Source organism: Taudactylus pleione, unplaced genomic scaffold (genome assembly GCF_031769625.1).
Source record: "Taudactylus pleione unplaced genomic scaffold, aTauple2 ptg000354l, whole genome shotgun sequence".
NCBI classification, from domain to species: Eukaryota; Metazoa; Chordata; class Amphibia; order Anura; family Myobatrachidae; genus Taudactylus; species Taudactylus pleione.
In genome coordinates, this window is record NW_028284755.1 from 2,911,727 (window position 1) to 2,931,689 (window position 19,963).

General features: G+C 39.8%; 1 protein-coding gene across 2 annotated transcripts in view; it reads right to left on the bottom strand.

Annotated features, from left to right (window-relative positions):
- Nucleotides 1-7,380: 7,380 nt before the first annotated feature.
- PTEN (phosphatase and tensin homolog) overlaps nucleotides 7,381-19,963 on the bottom strand; it is an 83,607-nt gene continuing 71,024 nt past the window's right edge. For both annotated transcript variants that reach the window (XM_088444325.1, XM_088444324.1), the window contains exons 8-9: nucleotides 13,423-13,650; nucleotides 7,381-10,015 (exon numbers count right to left, since the gene is read on the bottom strand). In XM_088444325.1, the coding sequence (XP_088300451.1) occupies nucleotides 9,839-10,015; nucleotides 13,423-13,650 (405 nt within the window). In that variant the 3' untranslated portion in view covers nucleotides 7,381-9,838. The remainder of the gene's footprint in view (nucleotides 10,016-13,422; nucleotides 13,651-19,963) is intronic.

The window sequence follows — 19,963 nt, forward strand, 5'->3', positions numbered from 1 at the left end:
TGTTTATATATATTGCTGCTATTCATGTTTTGAATATTAATAATTTGGAGACATCTCCTTATGAATTTTTTACACGAAGCACTTTAAATTATAAAACCACTATTTTTTTAATATATATATATGTACATAAGCACATGAGGCGCTCTATTCCAGTTCCAATATTTGCATTATATATATATATATATATATATATATATATATATATATAATGTCCACGGGTGGCACTCCCAAAGATAATGAAGTAATGTAGCAGGTGCCCTCCAAAGAAAGACAATCGTGACTGTCTCCCAATATAAAATCCAGATAGGCAGCACGCCACAAAATCAAAAGCCACACAGGAATGTGATTAAATCACGACCAACGTTTTGGGACCCTTTGTTGCCCCATTATCAAGGTCAAACAAACCTACAAACAGAAGACAAATTTATTTTCACATAGCACCTAGTGAGATCCGCGCCTCCAGAGGTCCCCGGTACGGGTCACCATATGATGATGTCACACCACACGACCATCACGTGGGATGGAAGCTGCTCATAGTCGGCATCCCCGTTGCCCTGGAAACCAATGGAGCGGCGAATCTGCAAACATACAGAAAATCCACTCAATACACCAATGGCAGTTATAAATATAACTGAGACAATTAAAATTCAGGCATATATATAATATAATTATAAAAAATATATATATATATGTGTATTCTGCAATTTAGTTATGTTGATTCGCTGCTGCCAGATATATAGATGTCTTGAAAGAAAATGTGCCGACATCAAGACATCTATATATCTGGGAGGATTTTTTTTCTATGCCAGGTATATAGATGAAATTTTTTTGATCTGGGTTGGCTCTAAGCAGAAATTTCTTGATTTTATTGAATGACATAATTAGTCTACCAGCCCTGTAAAGTTTACATTTAACATCGATTGTTTCTCTGTTAATTATGTGGATGTCGAAGATTGGATGGTGATAAATTGATTACTGAATTATTTAACAAACCCAGATAGAAACACACTCTTACATTATGGTAGTTGTTACCCTAGACCCTTGAAGTATGGTTTACCTTACTAGCAATATATTCGGGCTCATAGAATCTGCAGCAATGAGACTACTGCTTTAAAGCAGATGGATATTATGTATGCCAAATTCCGTGAGAGAGGCTATGCTGAAGATATTTTGATTCAGGCCAGGAATAAAGCTCTGGCCATACCCAGATCGCGATTGTTAGAATCTAGTAAATCCAGGGATAACACTGGACATAGATTGCCGTGGGTCAATCATTTTCATACAAATAGTGATCACATTAGGAACACAGTCCGGTCTCTTAGGCCTATTGTGGGCACAGATCCTGACTTAAATCTTCATGACACCCGAATTATGCCATGCTGTACTTCTCCACAATTGGTTAAGACAGATGAGTGGAACTGATAAGGCACAATCTCAAGGATTTTTGCGTCCTAAGTTAGGATGCCATAGATGCTTGAATTCTTACATGTCGCTCCTTAACAGTGGGCAATACTTTTAATCATCCATATAGTGGACGTAAATTTTATATTCGCCATCATGTACCACTAAATATATCATTTACGATTACTTGCCCATGTGTGTTGATATATGTGGGAAAAGCAGATAGAACCCTTCAAGAAAGGATGGCGCTACACCGATCGGCCATTCGGGCTGCAATAGTGTCGGGCAGCAGTGACCAACGGATGGCGCGTCACTTTAATTGTGGCCACAACCTTGCGATGTTACGTTGTATGATCATTGACCACGTCCCTAAACCCCTGCGTGGTGGTGACAGATCTCAGATGTTGCTCCAGTGTGAATCACGCTGGATCTTCAGACTTGATGCTTTAGCACAAAGAGGTCTCAATGAGAACCTTGGTCTTCATTGTTTTCTTTGAGTAAGTAGAACTATTATTCTGAAATCTATGTGTGATGATATTGAGTATGTTGGGGCTTCTAATAAGCTTCCTGTGATATGATTGTTTAGAGTGCTTATAATTATGATGCAATAGCCTATAGATTTTGCATTGTCTGCATTTTGGCTGTCGCCATATATTAGATGTTTCACTACATGTTCTTTTTAAGTGCTATTCCCCGATTTTGACACTTGTTGATATCTTTAGATACATGTAAACGTAAGTGCTTGGGAACGTTTGTATTGGAATATGGTGTCAAATTCAGTGTCTTTTTTCTCTGTATTATTGTTAATACTATAACCATTATCTTTTATATATTTATAACTGCCATTGGTGTATTGAGTATATTTTTTGTATGTTTACAGATTCGCCGCTCCATTGGTTTCCAGGGCAACGGGAACGCCGGCTATGACCAGCTTCCTGCACTGACGCGTCTATGAGACCCCCCACGTGATGGTCGGGTGGTGTGACATCATATGGTGACCCATACCAGGGACCTCTGGAGGCGCCAATCTCACTAGGTGCTATGTGAGTATAAATTTGTCTTCTGTTTGTAGGTTTGTTTGACCTTGATAATGGGGCAATAAAGGGCCCCCGAAACGTCGGTGGTGATTTAATCACATTCCTGTGTGGCTTTTGATTTTGTGGAGTGCCGCCTATCTGGATAATAAATATACACACAGTGTCCTGGTTTGGCACTCAATGCTCTTCACTGCTGTAGTGGCCTGGGAGCCCGCACAATATGGCAATGTAGAAACTGAGTGTAAAACCCACACAAAGTGGTTCGGGACTCGATCAGTCCCATCTTCAGTATATGTATTTTCCTGAAGACGGGACCGATCGAGTCCCAAAACGTTGAAGTAAATACTTTGGTAACAAGCCCTGGAGTGACGCATTGTGTTTTCCACCTTGTGTGGTTTTCCACTCAGTGTGTGTGTAGAGAATATGTATGTATGTATGTATGTATGTATGTATGTATGTATGTATATATATATATATATATAAACACACAAAGAAAAAAAAATTTTCCTTATTATGCACTAGAATATAAATTGCTTCACTTCAAGTTGAACCCTAGTTCAAGTGGGAACACTACGATCAAGACATACAAAACTAAAACTTAGAGGGTGCAAATGTATCCAATGTCTTTCGTTGCACCAATTAAATTACTGAACAAAAGTTCTTTTTGATGTTGAGAATTAAAAGTCAATTCAAATTGTCACCAAAGTGGATGTTCTTTTAACAGTTAATCCAATTCACAGTCTATTCATCCGTTTTGATTTGAATGTTGTTGAAGGTAAATTCCATATGTTCCGAAACATTGTCTAAAAAAGACCCGCTCACCAGAGAACACCCAAAAACATGGCACAAAGGCCAACCATTAGAATCGTTAGAACAATAAAATATTTTTATTATAAAATTTCTGTCAATCTGACATAAAATGTATACTCAAAAATGCTTACATAATCACATTTTTTGACATGCATAATCCTGATTAGAATCCAATGTACAGATAATTCCTGTTTGATGGATTCGCTCCACAACCCAATGCGTTTCGTCCGTTAGGACTTCATTAGGGGTATACAATTTTGAAGCAAAGATTCAATAAGAGAGACCTGGTAAATAGATGTATGTAGATCAATAAAACTCTGGCAAATTGGGGTCACTATGGACAACTATTTGCTAGATACACCTCCCAAAACGTGCTGTGCTCTGTCAGAATCAAGTTGTAATCAATTCTAATGGTTGGTCTTTGTGCCATGTTTTTGGGTGTTCTCTGGTGAGCGGGTCTTTTTTAAACAAATTCTTATCAAAAATAACTTTTGTTCAGTATTTTAATTGATGTAACGAAAGACATTGAATACATTCGCACCCTCAGTTTTTGTTTGATAGATATATATATCTATCTCTATATTTTATTAGACACAAACTTGTGGGATTTGTTTTTCTTAAATATACTATTTTATATATAGTATAATACACATCTCTTTTTTCTGCTAAGGCCACAAGAAATACACTGGGAACTAGAGTAAGATTTTGGAACTCTCGACTGCCGAGCTATTTAGCACTAGAATACACCTGTACATTTTTGAAGTTAGGTTATACACTTCTTCAATAAAACACGCACACAGTGACAAGAATGAGACTTTAATCAGTTTTAAGTGGAGTTTATAACACTAAGATAAAGGGATGTTAACACACATACAATAACAAATGGACATGTGATTTGTATGAGGCATTATCCTGTACATGTAATTTGTTGTATATTCTCAGTGCATAGCATTACACACAGAGTCACTGCTGCACAGCACAATAATATTTGAAGAGGCTGAACCGGAGAAAAGACTAACCAACAAAAAAAAAAACCTTCCCCCCCCCACCCCCAAAAAAAACCCCAAAACAAAATATACACTTTCTGGGAATTCCTCAAATATTTGGGAGCAGAATGATGGAACAGAAAACGCCCATCTCCAGTTGAAGCCTCTTAATAGTGCACAGTTCCACCCATTCCATTTGCATGCATGACAAGTTTAACAGTATTTAACAGAAAAGAAAAGAGGTAAACGAGGCACTTTGTGGCAACCACAGGCATCGTTAGACATATTGCACAAATTTTGCTAGAATTAAAAGGGGAACTTTTGCTTACTGGCATAATAGTGTAAAAATAGTAATAAAAAATAATGAAGTTATGAGGGAAGAAAGTTAATAAAATAAAAAATATATTTGATACTGCCTGCAAACTCCACTTGAGTTGATGGCCTGTGCCACAGAACATGGAAGCTTATGTACACAAGTCTAACGTTGAGACTGTGGATCTACAAGCCTTGACATTAACCATTGAGAATACTCAAAAGAAAACTATGCTATTTTTTTTGTTTTTTAATTCCTATGCAATCCCTCTGGTTCTACATGCTTGAATGCTTACAGGTCATATAGTCTTAGCACCACGCGCATTAAATAGAACCCACCAGTAAATTTAGGGCAGCTAAAATACTGTCAAATAGATTTCATTCAGAAATGGAGGAGAGAACAGATCAGTCAGTCACAGGAATTCTTGTCAAAATCTGAGGGGATGGTAACTGAAGAAATAAAAGCAGAGTACGTCATATATTTTATAGTTCTACATATATAATGCCATATTTTTCCACTTCGGATGACTATACCATAAAAACTTTAGCAAGGCTTTTCAATAATAATGTCTCTCAAAACAGGATTTCAATATAAAAAAAAAAAGAAAAAAGAACAAACAGTGCAAAATCCCATATTTAATATTTTGGCTGGCTGATTTGAACTACCATCATTTCACACAATAGCTGTCAGGCAACTGGGAACCACATAGATTTGAGGGGGTTGGCATATGTTTAAAATTAGTGGACAAGCTTCTACAAGGTATCCCTTGTGTGGCTGTTACATATCGGCAATGCAGTTTCTGAATTGTCACTCTTGCATGTAAAAGTACAACCACTAACAAACTGGGATAGATTTGTATAAATTGGCTTTCTCCCTCCCCCTCTTAATCTATTGCCCTGGTCACAGCTCTATATACAGTAGCAGCAGATATGTACACCACACACACAAGAACATCCATGCCTGAATCATTGGTGACTCCTCAACTTAGTGCAATCTTGTACATGCCACGTCTTCACCACTGGCAATGTCGGTAAGGCAACAAATGAGCTGAACCATCATGAAACACTGCGCGCAGCCATTCAGAATATTAAATACACAGAATGGATCCTTAATTTTCTTATTAAATGTTAAGTGCTAACTAAGCAATCTACTTTGTTGTGATAGCACAGATACAAAATATGGGCAATTCTCCCCCCCCCCCCCCCATTAGCAGCCTACAATAGAATGCTGTAAATATTGAGCTGTATTAACAGTAGGCCATCAAAGAAAAATAAAAAAAAGTTGTTTTCAAAGTGCTTTTACTATAATTAGGCAGCCAGTTTGCTAACATCCCTTGTGGTATGTGTTCAGATAGTGCCTACTAAAGAGTACAGAGTACCAAATTGCATTTCCAAATCAAGTTTTGCTTGGCTTCATTGCCATCCATGATGTTTGAACCCTTGATTACCATAACAGACCAATATACTGACTAAACAAAAATTTGGAATAATAGAGTGCAGCCAAGGTTTTTTAGGAAGTTCATTATCCATGGTCTGGAACTAAATAATGGGCTTCAATACATGAAATGCAGGCATAACCCAACTGCAAGTCATGAGGTAAGTGCACGTTTTCCAGTTATAGGAAATGTACACTCCTTGGAAACAAGAGGGAACTTTCCATGCTTAAGAGGGAAAAAAATAATAAAATCAAACTCACCATATTGTTACTTGACTTATTAAGTGACTGACTGCAGTTTCGGTATAATGGCAAAAATATCCATAAAGTTTCAGTACTAGTTTACAGTACTGTATATCATGAATACTAAAAATTGCCTACATTTGGCAATCTAGCTTTGGCTGACTACAGGGAGACATGTAAAACACCTGTAGTATTTTGGTAGCTCAAGACTGTAATCTCTTCTAGTGCTCATGCATGCCGTCATTAAGTCTCCCTCCTGAGTTCTTTCAATAGTCTGGTAAACCAGGCTTTAATGGAGATTTTAGTAGGGATCACAGTTTCATTATTTGAAATGATAGATGCAGGGTTATGGACGTTGCAGAATGATGGACGTTACAGAACAATTGACCAAACAGGATCAATAGAATCTGTGTTGGATAGGTACACATTAAGAAGCAGTAATAATCGTAATAAAATAAAAGAATGCATCTTCCATTTGAACAGAACTCAATGATCCCTTCTATAAACAGTAAGCGCTCCACTAAACATGCAATGTTTACATAAAGCTGCAGATGTGACACTGTAGCATGATTTAAATGTAGAAATTTGCACTGAAATTCTGTTCTAAAGATTTGCAAAAAAAAAAAAACCACTACACTGAGCATATTGCTGCAACCTCAAGCCAAATATTTTATTTTATTAAAAACACTGATCAAAATACAATAGAAGATTGCAAGTTTTCCTGGTAGGCTTAGTTGCACCTACACCTTGAGTAAGAGCATATTCTAGAAATACACGCATTGCACTTCCAGACTAATTAAAAATGCATACTTTGGCAAGGAGCTCAAGCGGAGAGCATGCTCAAAAATCAAAGTGCTCACATAAAAATGAAAAGAAGGCATCTTAAAGGGAATTGGTATGTAGGACCGCCGGACGTCAGTTGAAATCCCGACGCCGGCAGCCCTATGGGTTTAGATTCCGACAGCAGAGGTAAGTAGGCTATCCCTACCCCTTTCCCCCCCTTAACCCTTCTTTAAGGGTGCCTAATCGTAACCTCCCCCAGGGGTGCCTAAACTTAACCCCCCCTCCCCGCAACCCTAAACCTAACCCTCCCAAGGAAGTACCTAATCCTAACCCCCCCTCCACTTCCCCTAGCCTAACCCTCCCAGGGGGGAAGGTGCCCAATCTCAAGTCGCCCCGGGAGTCCCTAAACCTAACCCCTCCCCTCCCGCGGCTAAGAGGTCCCAACACCCGGCTTACCTTCGTTTGGAATACCGGGCGTCGGGATTTCGACGCCTATCATTAGTCCCATGCCGGGATTTGACAGTCGGGAAGCCGGCAGTCGGCATTTTGACAGCCAGATTCCTGACTACATACCCTTTAAGGTCCCATGGAGAAACTCAATTCTATAATTCAATTTAGGTATTCTAAACATTCCTATTAATACATTTCCATAGGGTAAATGCAATAGACTGGGAGATGCACGTTTCAGTGCCATTCTGCAGGGTCTGCATCTCGCAGGCTATTACATCCCCCCTCCCCATATGAGCGTCAAATTAAAATTTTGTTTTGCCCAACAAGCGCCTATCATAAAATTCTCTAAACCATGTCTAGATACAAAGTAAACTACACAACAGAGCCCCATTATTTGTCAACTAATTCAAATTTGAATTTCAGCTTCAATTGATAACTAGGTCAAATTATTGTTAATAAAAAACAGAATAAAATGGGATTTTACACTGTTATGAAAGGTATTTTAGTAAAATATAAACGTATATAGCATTTGGACTTGGAGAGTGAAAGCTTGAAAAAAACAAATTCAGATGAAAAAAAAAAAAAAAGAAACAGCAGTTGTGGTGAGCTTAATATTAAGCAGTCCGGTGTGCAAAATAAAATAAAATATATATATAAAAAAAAAAAAAAGAAAGAAAGGGCCCACATTAAAAAGTGGAATACCGGGCTGCATTTGTAAGTAATGATTGAACACTGCCAGTTCAGAAATCTAATATTTTAATAGCAAAAAAACTACATAGAATATTAGGGACACTTTATATTTTGATATACACCATTTTATATCTGTTCCGTGTTGAAACTTGTAAAGCAACACTGACTTCATAACCATGTGTAATGTAAAAAAAAACAACAAAAAAAAAAAAAAAAAAATATATATGTATATAAAAAAAGACATTGAAGCTACTAAACATTCTTCAAGTAAAATTCCCTAACAGTTTAAGTGTGCAAAACTGCAAAACTCATTGTAATAGAATGTGTAAGGTCAAAAAGGTGGATCTGCTGACAGCTATGCAATAAATGCATCAGGTCTCTCCTTTTTCCTTCTTTTCAGAAAGATCTGTTAGAATCATACACTGAAACTTCCTGTACTGTTAAAATAGTTTATATTCAATGAGGAGATGGGAGAACAAAATTAGAAGCTTGCAGGCAGCACTTAAAGCATTCACAGCAGGTATATGATTAGAAAAGAATGCAATAATTGGACTCTGATTAACCATTATGTACCAAGATGTCCTCAAGAACACTTGTGTATAGCATTGAAGATCCTCATGGCACAGGTGGTTAATGTCTACAAACCTAGCACTGGCCTTGATAACATAAGGGATGGAAATCATCATTGCAACAGTTTGGAGTGGAGGGGGTTAAATTTCACTATGGGCAACAAAATCCATAACATTTGTATGGAGAAAACATTGCTACCGTCTTCGTCCATATTTTTTTAGAGCATGTAGATTTTACAATTCACATGTGGGTCTGCTTGTGAATGTTTGTATGGTTCAATCCTGTACCTCTTAAAAGAACACTCCCTATAGCTGCCTTTTCTAGCACCATTATGCTTAAAATAGAAAAATAAAAAAAATAAAATAAAAAGCACAAACAATAAGCAGCGACAGTGGACAATTCCTTCGTATGTTCAGGATTTACGGTAGCACGCTAAACAAAAGGAAAATGTTTTAGCTTGAGATGGTACATGAATCAAGCCGGAAGTAGATTCAGTTTTAAAAATTCATTATTCACCGTATTTAATATATGCATATAACAAAGTAACCCATGAACATTTCTTAGCCAGTTAAAGTGTTATCGGTTGCCAAACCGGCTGTGAAGAGGCAGGAAGTGAACCTGGTATTTCACAAAGCACATAATGAATTTCAGTTGGTGACAAAACACAAAAAGGAAGAAAAAAAATCCTACTTATACACATCTCCACTTTAAAAAAGAAAAAAAAAAAAAACTTGGAATAAAATGGAAAGTGCCATCTTTATTTATCCTAATTAAGATTTAAATGTCCTTTTGACATGAAAAGGATATTTACATAACATTGCTACGTAACCTTTTCTTATTTTTAATTTTACGTTTTTTTATTTAGTTTTTTCTCTTTTTTTCTCATTCCATTGGACAACAGTGCCAAAAACCCTGTGGGGCAAAACAATATTGGTCAAGGAAAAAAAGAAAAATAATTGCTCCTATAACTGGTAGTCTGACAATGTCATTTGCCATTTAAAAAAGGTCCTTTTTCAGTTTATTCAAGTTTGTCTTTTTCTGTGGTTTTAATTCCCTCGATTTAAAAAAACAAAAAAGGAAGAAAAAAACAAAAACAAAAAAACAGGAAAACAGAAAAATATTCAGACTTTCGTAATCTGATCTTCATCAAAAGGTTCATTCTCTGGGTCAGAGTCAGTGGTGTCAGAATATCGATAATGATCAGGTTCATTGTCACTAACATCCGGTGTCACAGAGGTGGAGCTGCTAGCCTCGGAATTTGAAGATTCTTCTACTGTTTTAGTGAAAAATAGCTTCACCTGCAAAGACATAATAATGAATGAAAGTAAAATGTGATGCGCGCGCGCGCGCACACACACACACACACATTGTATGTGTGTATATATGTATGTACTGTATATATATATATATATATATATATATATATATATATATATACATACATACACACACACACACACACACACATATACACACACATATATACACACACACAATACATTACATATATCTATATATAGTCAGGTGCATAAATATTGGGACATTGGACAGAATTTTCATATTTTGGCCTCTATTCACCACCACAATGGCTTTGAAATTAAACAAACAAGATGTGCTTTAACTGTAAACTTCCAGATTTAATTTGAGGGTAATTACATCCAAATCAGGTGAACGGTGTAGGAATTACAACGGTTTCTATATGTGCCTCCCACTTTTTAAGGGGCCAAAAGTAATGGGACAACCTAAACAATCCTAAATCTAACTTTCACTTTTTAATACTTTGTTGCAAATCCTTTGCAGGCAATTACAGCCTGAAGTCTGGAACGCATGGACATCACCAGACGCTGGGTTTCATCCCTGGTGATGCTCTGCCAGGCCTCTACTGCAAATGTCTTCAGTTCCTGCTTGTTCTTGGGGCATTTTCCCTTCAGTTTTGTCTTCATCAAGTGAAATGCATGCTCAATCGGATTCAGGTCAGGGGATTGACTTGGCCATTGCATAACATTCCACTTTTTAGCCTTAAAAAACTCTTTGGTTATTTTTGCAGTATGCTTCGGGTCATTGTCCATCTGCACTGTGAAGTGCCGTCCAATGAGTTCTGAAGCATTTGACTGAATATGAGCATATAATATTGTCCGAAACACTTCAGAATTCATTCTGCTGCTTTTGTCAGCAGTCACATCATCAATAAATATAAGGGAACCAGTTCCATTGGCAGCCATACATGCCCACGCCAGTACACTACCACCACCATGCTTCACTGATGAGGTGGTATGTTTTGGATCATGAGCAGTTCCTTTCCTTCTCCATACTCTTCTCTTCCCATCACTCTGGTACAAGTTGATCTTTGTCTCATGTGTCCATAGGATGTTGTACCAGAACTGTAATGGCTTTTTTTAGATGTTGTTTGGCAAACTCTAATCTGGTCTTCCTGTTTTTGTGGCTCACCAATGGTTTACATCTTTTAGTGAACAATCTATATTCACTCTTGTGAAGTCTTCTCTTGATTGTTGACTTTGACACATATACACCTACCTCCTGGAGAGTGTTCTTGATTTGGCTAATTGTTGTGAAGGGGTTTTTCTTCACCAGGGAAATAATTCTTCTGTCATCCTCCACAGTTGTTATCCGTGGTATTCCGGGTCTTTTGGTGTCGCTGAGCTCTCCGATGCATTCTTTCTTTTAAAGAATGGTCCAAACAGTTGATTTGGCCACACCTAATGTTTTTGCTATCTCTCTGATGGGTTTGTTTTGATTTTTCAGCCTAATGATGGCTTGCTTCACTGATAGTGACAGCGCTTTGGATCTCATATTGAGAGTCGACAGCAACTGATTCCAAATGCAAATGTCACACCTAGAATCAACTTCAGACCTTTTACCTGCTTAACTGATTATGAAGTAACGAGGAAATAGCCCACACCTGTCCATGAAATAGCTTTTGAGTTGATAGTCCCATTACTTTTGGTACCTTAAAAAGTGGGAGGCACATATAAGAAAACGTAATTTCTACACCGTTCACCTGATTTGGATGTAATTACCCTCAAATTAAATCTGAAAGTCTGCAGGTAAGGCACATCTTGTTTGGTTCATTTCAAAGCCATTGTGTTGGTGAATAGAGGCCAAAATATGAAAATTCTGTCAATGTCCCAATATTTATGCACCTGACTGTACATACACACAACTACCATACACATACACATTATATAGCCCCCCTCTCCCACACTGAAATATTTATATTTTCCACTCATTGGAAGATAACATGTCTGCCTACAAGTTTGCTACACAATTGATTCAGCCTATGGAGCACATCTGGCTAGACTTGGATAAGTCAACTATTTCCAGTGTGAGAGGCCCATGCAATGTATATGATGATTATTAATTATGTAGACCAAACCTCTAAACTACTATAATATTACTGTATAGAAAATACTTATTTCAAGAGAATTCCTTGGCTTTCAGCTTCAAAGGGACATCAGAAATGTTACGGTACAGTTGTGCGGTCCAACTTAACTCCTGTTTATTGTTGGTGCTTTGTGTAAACAGATTAATTTAACAGGTCAAAAGGAAATTTTATGGTTTTGAGGTGCTGGAACACTTGGGATTAATTCTAACCAGCGTGCAATATGTGTGGAGTTTGTATGATCACCATGTTAAGAGTATACTCCAGATCCTTGATTCAATTTAGGCTAAATCACAGCAAGTGTGTGCATGTGCATTTGCGTAACAGCGTTAGGGAGATTAATTATAATGTCTAAATGAGTCAGGGACTGAAGAAAAACATTAAGCAGAATTTATACACTTTCTTTTTATTAGCTATAATTGCTAGGGGAAGACTCTGTAAAACAGGGGTGCCCAAACTTGGTCCTCGAGAGCTACCAACAGTTCACGTTTTCCAGGTCTCCTCACAGAATCACAAGTGAAATAATTAGCTCCACCTCTGGATCTTTCAAAATGTGTCAGTGAGTAATAACTACACCCGTGCACCTGCTGGGTGACCTGGAAAACGTGAACTGTTGGTAGGTCTCGAGGACAGTTTGGCCACCTCTGCTGTAAAAGATAATCGCCCCTGCCCCATCTAGCAGAACTAATTCTGAGGTGGGCTGCTTTTAACAACACTATTTCACACAAGATGGATGGGGCTATAAGTGCTATATCACCTTTGTGAAAATAACCTAAAAAAGTGGGGTTTAGACACTTATGAAGGATGCACATTATAAATACAATGTGGTAGAAATACAATAGTTTTTTCGTGCTCGATCTCCCATCTAAAGTGAAGGGAGCTTGGGGTGCAATATTCAATTGTTTTGTGTGCCCAGGCCTTTTCACATGACGCGTTCAAATAGACCAGGTTTAGCTGTGTAAAGCGGCTAAACCAGTATAAATTCCTGGTTAGCGTGCCAACCTGCAGTTTAGGCACCCAAAACCAGGACTTTTCACAGATTTCTGAGCAGGAGAATGCGAGCAGAAATCTGTGCACCCGCAGCTATTGCACCCAACCAAGGCAACAGTTGAATTGCTCTTTTTGGGTCCAATTACTCACAGCCGCAGGCGAAAAAAAAAACAACTGAATTACCCCGGTGGAGCGAGGAGGATAAACATGGAAGTTGCTTATGACTATAATGCTGCTTAAATACTGAAGACCTGATTTGAACGGCTCATCGATGGCTCTGCTAAATTTAAAATAAATTATTCCTTTATGGCTTACTTTGAAGTTTGGTGAGAAGTATCTGTTGGCCTTGTCTTTGTTAGCTTTATCAAGATCGTTTTTTGTTAACGTGAGGGTGAGATATTCCTTGTCATTATCCGAACGCTCGGTGCTGTATATACCATCAAGTTCTTGCTCTCCAAGTAATGTTCCATTCTCTACTTTCTCTGAATATTCATCAGGACCAGGTACAAAGAATGTATTTACCCAAAAATGAAACATTTTTTCCTAAAAGGAGAAAGAAATTATTAAAACATTGCACATATTGCCTTGACATGTGTTAATTAATTTCTGCAACCCAATGCAACAAGTAATTTGCCGCTCATAAAAATGTCCTACTAGTAATCATGTGACCACCACTAAAAGTATTCATCTCCATTCCATTTATAAAATATATACACACACACACACACCATGGTGTGCCCATTACACTGCACAACAATGAAAATGTTTCTGATGTGAAAATAGTTACCAGTATAAGCCGACCCGAATATAAGCCGAGGTACCTACTTTTACCCCAAAAAACGGGGAAAACTTATTGACTCGAGTATAAGCCTAGTGTGGGAAATGGCAGCAGCTGGTAGTGCCCCCAGTAGTAATTCCCCCTGGTTGTGCCCCCAGTAGTAATCCCCCCTTTCAGTGCCTCCAGTGGTAATCCCCCCCTTTCAGTGCCTCCAGTGGTAATCCCCCCCTTTCAGTGCCTCCAGTAATAATCCCCCCCTTTCAGTGCCTCCAGTAGTAATCCCCCCCTTTCAGTGCCTCCAGTAGTAATCCCCCCTGGTAGTACCCCCAGTGGTGATCCCCCCCTGGTGGTGCTCCCTGTAGTAATCCTCCCCTGGTAGTTCCCCCAGTGGTAATCCCCCCTTTTAGTGCCCCTGGTAGTGCCCCCTGTAGTAATCGCCCCCTGTAGTCCCCCCCCCCCAGTAGAGAGATCACTTACCTGAAACTCCCGGTCCTGGTCCCGCCGCTATCCGCTCCTCCGGCCGCTTTGCATGGGAGAGACGTCGTCATGACGACGTGTCTCTCATTACCCACTGCGGGAGACGGAAGATGGCTCCCGCAGTGGGAGCAGCCGCTGAGAGTGACAGACTCTCAGCGGCTGCTGATTACAGCAAACACACAGCCGCCGGCTCCGGCGGCTGTGTGTTTGTGCTGTGTAGCACTGACCGAACTCCGTCAGGTCAGCGCTACACTTCACTCGAGTATAAGCCGAGGGGGTACTTTTTCAGCACAAAAAATGTGCTGAAAAAGTCGGCTTATACTCGAGTATATACGGTACTTCTAATTGATTTCAGCATGCAAAGAATGAATATGACATTTAAAACTCTGTTAGCTCTGAGTTCTGAGATATAGCCCATTTATGATGATGTAGGGGTATTCCTAGTGAAGTGGGCAGAATGGAGAGAATCTTTCCAGCAATCTGCGTTCTGCGAGAGAGGGGCGGGGCCTAGTGACCCAATTAAATGAATCAGTTATTTGTCCCCTCCCCTATTCAAATATATGCGATTCACAGGATTACCCACACAAGATAACTGTGGTGCACTGAGTGACAAGCATAGTGAGCGGTTCCACCAAGACATTTCAGCAATGGAACAACGATATCAGGATAGGTGAATCACTACTGTTGGACAGTGACAAGAGATGCCCCATAAGAGGAGTACAAGCGACAAGCAAAGAGATAGCACCTCCATGAATAGGCCACTATATTAGCTAGTACTTTCATATGCTGTATGTTTGTTTCGTTTGCTGTATGTTTTGTTTTGTGTTCTTATTTGTGATTGATTGAATTAAAACAACTTATTTATTTTCTATCAAGAAAATAGATTATTTTAAAATAGCTTTTCACTATGACTATATTACTAATGTACATACAGTATAGTGCAAGCGGTGTAGCTCAAAAAATAGAGCTAGTAAAAACATTCTGAAATCATTTTAGTTTTTCTTGACCTCAAATTAGTAATGTATGACTATTTTTAGAAAGGAAACAAATGAAAAGTATTAATTTGTTGTACAGTGTTATTAAAGGCCTGCTATCACTCAGCTCTTACCTGTACAACAAAACCCTGCAGACCACCCATTGCACTACTGCAAGCTATGGATAACCAAAGCACAGCAGCACTGAGCACCACAGTGCAAACTGGCTGTTTAAGGTGATGGGAAGTTCTTTTCCTTCCCATTTTGGAATACAAAGAAGGACGTTATTCAAAAGTGGAAAAGGGTAAGTAAGCAAGCAGCATGTAAGGAAGGATTTACAGCAAGTGCCATGTAAGGAAGAATTCATAGTGACACCTATGCATGGGCCATGCATCAACATGCTACGAATTAGAAGTGAAGGTTTAAATGGCTTCTCAATTCAGGTCTTGCTTTATTTATGTAAATTAGTTTTAGCCTCAACACAGCCAGCACAAAAAGGTCAACTGTTTTCCATTCAGCAGACACACCTGTCAAGTGAGGTGTGAATTACTGGTGCTGCTGCAATATTCCCTCGCCTGTAACTATGCCAGATAGGAGTCCTGAAGCCGTTAAATACCCAACTGTGCTGGAACCCATAGCAACCACTTTTCAGTAGTCTAACTTCCATTACATTGATCAACGCATATGGCCAATTAGTGGTTATAGCTTTATGCACTTTTCTTCCACAGCTTAAACAAAGCTATATTGGTTTGAATAGCACAATGTTGCTTCTCTACAGTGGAAAGGCTATTTAAAAAGCAACCAAAGTAATCGGATATTTCATTAGTGTTCACTCTAGGTCCAGCGCCAGACTTACAGAAAGGGCACTACGGGTGTCCGAAAAGGTGGCGTGTCCACAAGAAAAGGGGTGTGGATTCACTTCATCACTCTTGGGGGCATGCCCGCCACTTACAGACATGCCAGGCTGCCCCCACGCTCTCCCTTCTCTGTGAATAGCGCCCTGCATCTATCTACTTGCGGTGATCGCTAGACTGCCGTTTTCCCCACCCGCAGGACGCTGCAGCCCGCGCTGTTTTAGTAGGGCGCCACCAAAAGGGGTGGGGCGTGGTAGCCTGCTAAAACAGCATAGCAGGAACGATATTTCAATGTGCGCCTTTATTTTTAAATACATACAATCTTATACCCCTTTTATACCGGAGCTAAAACCCGGGTTAACCCGGGCAACTCCCTGGTGTAAAAGGGGAGAGAGTTGGATCGCCGGATCGAATGACCCGGCAATCCAACCCAGGTAACTAGCAGGGCTTAACACAGGCATAGCCCGTGAAACCCTGCTGTGAGAACAGCGCACTCCGGGTAACGATGACTTGGAGTGCGCTGCTAGCCAGCCGATTGGTCCGGCTTCAGTGGCGCTTGGAGATTACGTCATCTCCAAGCGACCACTTTCACTCCGCAAAAGCCGGGTCTATGCAGACCTGACTGCGGTGTGAGCGGCGCTGACTCGGGAATATCCCGAGTCGGCGCCGGCAAAATTCCGGGTCTTATCCGGATAGGAACTTTGTTCCAACTCCGGGTCAGACCCGGAATTTAGGTGGAAAAGGGGTATTAGCTACTTCGGATTTAAATACCATTTAGGCTAGTGGTTCCAAACTTCAGTCCTCAAGGCACCCTGACAGCACAGGTGACTTAATTAGTACCTCAGTCAGTTTGATTATACCATCTGTGCACAAGCATGGATATCTTTAAAACCTGGACTGTTACGGTGCCTTTAGGGCAGAGAGTTTGGGAAACCCTGATTTAGGCAATTCCCTGTGATTCACATTTCAAATTACAGCCACCTCAAGTAGCTGTAATGGCAGGATTGTTTTGCAAGATTGCTCCATGGCTGCTACAGGAGAATATATTTCCTTATATTGGGTTATGAGCTGAATAGATTGACCATTGAAACTTATTTTATAGGCTGAAATCAGACTGCACCAAAGAACCTGGTACAAAGGCACTTGAAACAATCACATTTCAAATTAGTATGCAAATTGCTGATTAACTACAATATAACAAAAATCCTAAATACATCTGGTTTCATATGTTTACCTTGGTTTTCCTTAGCTCTAAATAAAGGGGTGTCTAACCTTATGCATAATAGCGCCATGCTATGAAAAACAAAATGCATTCCAGCAGTCATTGATCCATTCATAGCCTCCATAACGCGTCCAGTCTATATTTTTATAAACGTATCCATCATGCGGTTTTGAAAGACATTGACCCTTAATAGTACAGCTGTACTGCAATATAAAATTACCATAATGAAGAAACCGCTACAACCATCCCTGTCTTAAATGCAATCAATTATCCACTTGTATGGGTAAGATTTTCAATCTCACGTACTCATTAAATGCCACCATGCTAAAACCAGGCAGCTTGATGCATAACGGTTATCCTGCTCTAACAGGGCAGGGCAGATTGACACTTTAAATATTTAAAAGGATTAATGAGCTTCTCAATGTGATGGCTTAATTCATGCAGACATGTTCAGGTGTGAGACACGCCAGACCTACAGTGCAGTCATGTGATTAATAACACACCCGGCCGCTCTGCTCAAAAGCAGCATGACGGGAAGCAGTATATACAGACAAGGTCTTTTACATATACCATGTATAAAGCTTACCTTCTCTTTTGCCAGTGGACCCCTCAGATGTGTGTCTGGTATTGAGAGAGACCCAGGGACTATAGAGCTTGGCGACTCCCAGGGGCCGACTTTAGAGTGGGATACAGGGTTCTCACAAACCTCTATTCTATCTAACTCCCACTCTGCTAGTGCTTGTTGCCAGGAACTAAGCACACAAACCAAAATAGAAAAATAAAGAAATTAAACCTAACTAAAACCTAGGACCTAAGCTAGTGCCTTACTCCAAGGCACAAAAAACAAGACTGAGCTTATGGTGGAAGGGGTGGGGTTATGTAGGGGGTGGGAGCCAGTTTCAATTAGTGTCCGCCTCTACACCTCACTACGCATAACCCAGAAGTAATGGCATCCCCCAGATGGATCAAAAAGGAATGGCCGCATCGTTCAGGTATGTGACTAAAGGTGGGTATACACTGCACAGATCTCTCTGCAGATGATGGCCGTTCATACACACTGACCGACCATCATCTGCTTCTGGCCGTGGGTCATGCTCCGCCCCCCCCCCCCCCCCCGCAGCCCCTTTACACACTCCCCGATGCAGAGATACATCTGCCCATTCATTGGCTGTGCAACAACTGCATCGTTCATAGACATATTGCTGGTACACACTGGCCAACGGGCACCAGATATATTGGCCAATTAGATGATCAGCCACTATACTGGATCTGTCAGTGTGTACCCAGCTTAATAGGCAGGTGTGTGTCCACAATGTTTTGACTACATTACAAAAAAAAAGTGACCAGATTTAAATCCAGGTTAGGGCAAAAGATAAGGACTAGTTCACCTGTTTCATATTAAAGGTCACAGAAGGGGAATTTGGAAATCTTACTCTTACGATAGAGGTCAACCTTAAACTAGGGTTTGGATCTATTACACAACATGCACTGGCAAGCAGGTGGTATGTAAATATTTAATCCAGTATTGAGCTCATGAAGCCTACATGTACGCCTAAGTAGAACTGATAAGCACTGGTAATTTACACCATTAATTACACTTACAGGTGCCTATGTTCACATTCTTGCATCAACAGAACAACATTTACAGCATATAGCTAAAGCTTAGTTATTAACAAGGAGAGGGTTTTTCAGATGACTGTCACACAGGGGTTTTATAGTGCCCTGAAGTTTTCCATCCTGTACCGCACCTGGTGGGCAACATTTAATTGACAGTGGAATGCCACTAGAGCAGTTTAGTTTTCATACCTCCACATGCAGGACTAAGGTCACTTTTAGAATATTGCTGGTTTCGGGCAGGAAAATAGCAGTATTCTAAAAGACCATCTGCCTTTAGAGCAGGGGTTCCCAACTACAGTCCTCAAGGCACACTAACAGTCCAGGTATTAAGGATAGCCATACTTGAGCACAGATGTCAATTAAAACATCAGTTATTTTGATTTAACCATCTGTGCTCAAGCATGGCTGTTACTAAAACCTGGACTGTTCGGGTGCCTTGAGGAGTGAGGTTGGGAAACACTGCTGTAGAATTTCCAAAAACATGAGGGGGATGTGGATAAACTGCGCTGGTTGAATTGTTATTGGTGCATATAGCCGCATGATTGGGCAAACCTTTAGATTTAAGGTTCAGCAAGTCTTTGAAAAAAGCACATTAAAAACTGCAGTCTTTAACAAAATAGAATTTAGATTTTCTAGACAAGTGGAAGTTATACAATTACAAGGGCTGTATGGTTGGAGGGGGAAAAAAAAAAAAAAAAAAAAGATGCAGGTCATAAAGAAATCCGTTACACCACATTAACGGCCTAGAAATTAAAGTTTCCAAAAATTCTGGCTCCACTTATCCAGGTCATAAAACCACCTCAGATGCGGACTGAAGGCCGAATTCAACTAGCCCCGTTAATTTAACAGGTGTGAAAAAAGGTGGTAGCCTTGGGCTTTAACACTTGGGGCTATTCAATTCCAGCCCCTTTTACACCAGAGACCCTTCACAGAC